The 6,441-nt window shown below is 43.5% G+C and overlaps 1 protein-coding gene across 1 annotated transcript; it reads right to left on the bottom strand.

The window, feature by feature from the left end:
• Positions 1-891: 891 nt before the first annotated feature.
• On the bottom strand, positions 892-4,356 carry LOC147899091 (uncharacterized). Its single transcript, XM_087378725.1, has 7 exons — positions 3,085-4,356; positions 2,912-2,954; positions 2,683-2,739; positions 2,482-2,596; positions 2,202-2,319; positions 1,953-2,052; positions 892-1,538 (listed from the first exon to the last, which is right to left on the bottom strand). Exons 1-7 carry the CDS (start codon positions 3,411-3,413, stop codon positions 1,437-1,439), a joined length of 864 nt encoding a protein of 287 aa, XP_087234851.1. The 5' UTR covers positions 3,414-4,356; the 3' UTR covers positions 892-1,436.
• Between the last annotated feature and the right edge of the window lie 2,085 nt (positions 4,357-6,441).

Here is a 6,441-nt window from a genome sequence, read left to right as displayed (position 1 = left end):
GGCAGGGACTCCCTGAGGATGAGAACTCATGGCAACAAGAGAGCATTGTCCAGGACAACCCCTATCTCCTACCAGGCTAACTAGTATTTGCTGTTTGCTGCACCTATTTAAAAGCCCGCATATGAAATTTTGAGGGCAAATTTCTATGGGAAGGGATGGCTGTAATGAAGGGGAAAAAGAGGCCAAGTTAGAGGCCCTTTAGGTGGAAAATGTGGAGGGAGTCGGGACTATATGAGTCTCCATCCACCCCCTACTATGTACACCTTTTGATGGACATCTAATCCTATCTATTCTCCCTCCTTCCTGCTGCCTACACTCACTCTCTCTCTCTCCTCCGTCTCTCTATCTCTCTATCCCCTTATCCTTCTCCCTCTTTCTCTCTCCTTCCCCTTCTCCCTTCCTTCTGCTATTCTATCCCAATCTCCAAATCTGTCCCTTCCCCCTTCTCTACAGCTATTTCTTAGGGCCTGTAATATTAAAGCTACTCTACGTAAACTCACCCCAGTATGGCAAAAATTGTCTACTGCTAAAGCTCAAGCAGAGTTACCAAGTGCAATTTTAGGTAGACCAAAAGATCTCTCCCCGCCTACAATCACTATCAATGACCAAAGTCATCTATTATGGAGCTATTTGTGTGGCCTCACAGTATAGAACTTCAACTCTAGTCTTCATGTCAGAACTCAGGAAATACAACTTTGGTGTGTGCTGTTCTTCAACTATCAACCCAGGCCCTGTGACTTAAGGCTGCAACGGCATCTGCATAGTATAAAACACCTACACAGTAACCTTGATACACAAGCAAAATTTGAAACTTAAATGTTGTCTTCATAGTACATCCATCCCGTACCCAGTGGACTGGGGGAAATGTGAGTGTCAAATCTAAAGACCAGATTGTTGCAGGATAAGACTGTCTACTATATGCCAAGGCTGTCTATTACATTGACTGTACCAAAATTCCAGACAGCACAATTCCAAAGATTTCAAACATTGACATGGTCTCAAAGATTTCAAACAAAGATTTCCTCTTACACCAACACTTGAGAACAAACTCCCCGACCAAATGTAGTATATGTTTAAAAACTGAAACCCAGATGCAAGACCTCTGATCCTGCTCAAGCAGGAAATAAGCTGCCTTCCACTACAAAATGTGTCTAAGATTTATGATCATCCCCCATGGCAAGAAAGAAGATGCCTAATGTGGATTCAAGAATCTGTGAATGTTAAAACTGCAGTAAGCCATGATCTTCGCCCTCCATTGGATCCTCCAAAGGCATTATCCAGAGCCTCCTTCTAAACTCAAATACCACAGACAAGTCATGCAACAAATCTAGCCATGGTGTGAAAAAGAGGGTAGATAAACAGGCATTCCCAGGAAGGTATCGTCAATGACTAGCAGACAATCACCAAAAGTCAGCAAAATTGCAGCCGACCTTAAATCAATTTGTCTTCCCATGTGACTTTTTGGAGGGAGTTCTGTATTTCTGGAGATAAAAATTGGTGAAGAGCAGGAGGAGGGAGATCATGTAATAAAAGAGGATCTGCATCCGCAAAAGAGATTCAAGTCAGTCACTCTCTCTCTCTCTCTCTCTCTCTCTCTCTCTCTCTCTCTCTCTCTCTCTCATGGTTAGCTTGTTGGCTGCACAAAAACTTGTGCAGCAAATTCAAATCTGTCATATGCCACGCCATGATCCGCATCATGTGCAGGCTGCCATAAAAACTCCTCTCTCTCATACACACACGGTATGTGCATGCATGCTCTGCATCTATGTGTGTTTGGCAGTTCCATGCAAGATCTAGGGGAAACAAATCCAGCCATTTGGAACACCTGACAATTGCATGCTGAAGTCACAGTGCCCATGGTCCACAAGCATGTACATATTCATTGCATCTGCATTCAATACACTTGCTTGTAAACCTACTTTAGTCTCAATAAGTAAGGAGGGGATGAATACCTTGCACAAGAATTGAGGATATGGGGCATGAAATTTGATACAATAATAGGCTTGAATCATGTTAAATGCAAATTGAGTCATCTGAAGCTGAGTCAGGTACCTGAAAACCAAAAACAAGAGACGATCATATACTGTGCTGCAAGGTAGGACATCTTGACTTCTAAGGCATAATAAATGCAAACCAGAAAAGTAATCGGCTTTATTTTAACTCACATAACATCAAGATGGTGAATAAGCAAACAGATTTACCTCCCCCAGAAAAGGTAAGTGCGCCGCTTCTTTTCATCATTTCGGAGAATAGCAGAAAGAAGATAATAGAAATACATGAACACATGTACGGCTGAGTTAAACGCTGCAGAGAAGTAAGCTGCCAACCATAATATTGACTGCTTAGTGCTTGCTCAGTCAATAATACCTAAACACAATGCCTTCCTTGGAAAGGCACCGATCTGTAAAAGCAATTTTTCCTGAATATTGCACATCCAGCTACAGAAATAGATTCAATGCATAAAGAAGTATAACTACTCACCATCGCCACCCGGGGCATGATGTGCAATCATCCACCAAATGAAAGCAATGGAAACATGGTGATACACGTGGAGCACAGTGACTTGCCGGATGTTGCGCTTCAATAACATAATTATCTGTTAAGATTTCACGCAACACATCAGGTTTTTCTTGTAATATAGACATCGTGTAAAACCAATACAAAGCATCAAAATTATCTCACCGTGTCCACGAATTCAATGTATTTGGACATGTAGAAAATATAGATGTAATGCGCCAGCTGCAGATAAAGAGGTGTTAGCCATGGGGCATCATTGTAAGTTCAAGCAATACACATTCGACGTAAACTGTTAAGCAGTTTGCAGAACATCTACACAGGCATCTTGCACCCCATTCGTACTCATTAAACGTGCGAGGTAAGAAGTCCCAAGACGAAAAGGACAGAAACTCACCGTTGTTTCATGCTCATCATACGGATTGCCCCAAACCGAGTACCTGTCCATTAAATGCTTCACAATGTGAATCTGAAGGACTAGCATTAAGGAGGGGTTTTCAAAAAAATCCTTAGCTTCACGAATCACAAGAACGCCAAAAGGAAATTTTGCTTAGAACTGCGATCTCTTACTTGAGTTGATAGCACCGGTAAGCAATGCCGACGAACATGTACAAGCTAAGACCGAGGCAGATACAGTTATGCACGATGACAAGGGCCTGAAGGTATGCGGGCTCATGGACGCGGGGCTTAAGACCGGCAGCCTTGATCCATCGAAGGCCAAATACAGTGATCCCGACATAGAGGCAGACCGCGAGAAGAACGGGAGTAGGGCTATCAATAGTAGGAAGGCCCTTGGTGGGAGGGGTACTTGTGAACCGAACGCCGGTAACGTTCAGCAAAGTCCAAAACGCAGGAGAGATCACAGCGTCTGTGGACTGGTAGAGAAGCTCGGCAGCCATAGCTGAAATCCCTCTGCTGCTCTCAATCAATCGGAGGAGGTTGATGGATTCGAAAGCTCTCTCACATGCAAAACTCCTCGATCTGGAAGAAGAAGGCTCGCTAGGGATGCCTCTTGCCTACTGAGTCGTGGCAGAGATATTCGCGTGCTGGACGTCTTCCAGCGGGTTCTCGTCAAATGTGGCTCAGAAAATTACCGATTCACAGCGCGGAGAGCTATGAATCGATGGCCGTGGAGTTGCTATCCTCCTCTCGATGGCTCTGGAATCTGTGTTGCGCCTGCAATCTCCCGATTCTTCTTTCTTTCCTTCCCTCAATCCTGAAAAAATAGCCTGTGTTGCGACTGCAACCTCCTGATTCTTCTTTCCTTCCCTTAAAATCTTGAACAACCGCTTCCCCCTTCTGCCTGCCAGATGCGTATCATAGAGTCTCAATCTCTCTTTCCTTCCTTCCAGCTATTTCTTGACATGCAGATCTTCTCCGCCTGGCCTCTACCTCAATCTTGCTCTTGTTCGTCTTCTAGCATTCCACCAGACTCGCGACTCAACCATGCAAGGCCTGTAATCTATCTAACCTAAATCTGGCCTGTTTCTGCGCGATTCTTGAGAAGGTATTCTTGGGGCGAGCATGAAATGTGATGCGGATGGAGGAAGAATACGATTGTTCGATAGATTCGAAGTCTCTCTGTCTCTCTCTCTGACGTCTTCTGAAGTCTTCGTCGTGGGAGGGGTGCACTATCGTAATCTCCTTCTCGATCTCTCCTCCACCTTTCTATCCTTGACAATTGCTCTTACTAAATGACTCTGTCCTATGCCAGCTCGTGTAAAATCAAAGTTGCATCTTCTATTCTTCTTGCAAGACAAGATGAACCTCCATCAACATCCATCAACATGCACATCACACTTGAATTCTATAACACGAGTAGCATGGCCCGTCTACGACGAGTTACAACCTCCTTCTGCTGCTTCACAGCTCCTAGCTCCTTAGAGACCTCCTTCTGCCTTCGCTATGTCTACAACGGATTGGAGACCTGCTTCTTGCTTCGCTATGTCTACTAAGGGAAATTCAAAGCTAGCACACCTTCAATACAATAACAAATGTTCAGTTATTTGGATGCACGCCTTTCTTCGACATCCTTGCATATGTCTCCAAATGTTACCTTGCTTGGCATAAACCCCTGACCCCCCTCCCCTAGTCCATGTATCCACATCCAATGAGGCAATTCATCAAAGACATGTCATGCATCCTCCAAGTTCCCACATTTTGCACACATATCGACCAAGATATTTCACACAAAAACATGTGACTCATGAGTGATCTCAACAACGGAAGAAGGTGAGAGAGAGGGAGAACCAGAAGAGAGAGCCACACAAGTTTTGGCGGTTGCAAAACACCCTAATCTTCTATGTCATCCATATATATGTGTGTGTGTGTTTGACTATTGTACATAACCGGGCATGACCAGCATATTGTTCGAAAGAATTTGAAAAATGGAATGTTAGTGTTGTTGTACAATGAAAGATTGGATCATTGAAACCCAATCTCAAACTTGGTTGGAATGGGCCATATAGATTGGTTGATATTGATAGCAATGATATAGCCCAATTGGTTGATTTGCAAGGTCAAGTCATTCTTGAGTTGATCACTGGACGTTGAGTTAAGCCATACGGAATTATTATAGTGAGCTTGTCACAGTGAGTAATTCATAGGTGCCTAGATAGATGCCATGTGGTAGTGAGCCTCTTAAACTCATAGTAATTAACAATAATCATGAGAGTAATATTGAGTTTGTTCTAACGAAGGGTCACACAGGACACTAAATCTGGTGGCATATCTTGTTCAACAAGCCTTTTCTACATACAAAGTGAGGGCTATGCGGTTGCCTTCCATCAGTTCTAGGGTTACTTAATCAGTAAGGCTTTCAATGCAAAATGTAAATTTTCTTTGAATTTATGACAGAGTACGTCGGATTAAAGAAGAGCCCAAGCTACATTCCAAGGACTTGTGTGGCTAATTCCCTTTGGGCATGTAAAGATAAGTACAAATCTTTTAGCTCAAAGTTTTCACAAAGAACTTTGAATCATAGTTGGAGAGTGTGTACCTAAGGAGCATGATCCATTGCAAGGTTGGACGACACTTATGCATGATCCCAATGCAAGTTGGCCTTCAGAGTTGTGAAATGGAAAGAGGTGCCTTAATTGGATGGTCCAACTCCACAACTCGTGCTAACAAATGCACCGAGTGGATCTAAAGGGGCAAGTGGTTTAGGAGGAGTTGAAGGCTCGAGTTTGACTATTGAAGACCTTGATGTTTCATAGGAGGTAAGAATTTTAGAATCTCTATATAAATTTCCCCAACCCCCTCCTCTCCTAAGTAAAATTTTCCAAAGGACTCGTTCCACTACCCTCTAGCTGCATAGAAAGACCCTTTCGCCTATTCTTGAATCACTTCAGTTGACTCCTTCCACTCATAATCCAATATCCTCCCTTAACACCATCTCTGACCCGCCTCCTCCAACACCACCAATTGCACTGTCTCTTGATATTATTTCTCTAACCCATTTTGAGCCACAACCCTCTCCCCCTAAGACCCAAACCTTACCAATCCCTTGTCAAGCAACCATAGCATGGGCAAGAAAGCGGAGCCAACCACTGCTATACATGGAGACACCAGTAGCATGGGGCTATGGATCAAACTCCTCCCATCAATACTAAGGTGAACACCATGCAAACTTGGAATAAAGAAAAGGAATAGTTATGCAAGTGGACAGACAATCCTAAGCCAGTGATAGAAAAGGAGTTAACTCAGGACAATAGAGAATAGGGCAATGTGGATACCAAACAAGAAGAGACAGCAAGGTCACCAAAGGTCATGTGGCAGTTTTATACAAGGCAACTAAGTAGATGGAGGCTTTTACCATCAAGCATGATGAGTATCCCATTAGTTCAGTAAGATTGGCTTGATTACAAGGTTGATTAAATGAACGTCAAGATTGTTGCTTGGTCCGGCATTCGGACTCTTCATGGCCTC

This window comes from Dipteris shenzhenensis, chromosome 8, assembly GCF_047967505.1.
Source record: "Dipteris shenzhenensis isolate YYH24624 ecotype China chromosome 8, Dip_SZ_1.0, whole genome shotgun sequence".
Taxonomy (NCBI): Eukaryota; Viridiplantae; Streptophyta; class Polypodiopsida; order Gleicheniales; family Dipteridaceae; genus Dipteris; species Dipteris shenzhenensis.
The sequence above is the reverse complement of the archived record's forward strand: the minus strand, read 5'-3'. Positions and strand labels throughout refer to the sequence as shown.

Coding starts and splice junctions, on each gene's coding strand:
- LOC147899091 (XM_087378725.1), bottom strand. CDS start 3,413: ATGGCTGCCGAGCTTCTCTACCAGTCCACAGACGCTGTGATCTCTCCT. Junction 2,053..2,201: donor ACTTACCTTTTCTGGGGGAG/GTAAATCTGTTT, acceptor TTTGGTTTTCAG/GTACCTGACTCAGCTTCAGA. Junction 1,539..1,952: donor ATCCTCAATTCTTGTGCAAG/GTATTCATCCCC, acceptor TTGCGGATGCAG/ATCCTCTTTTATTACATGAT.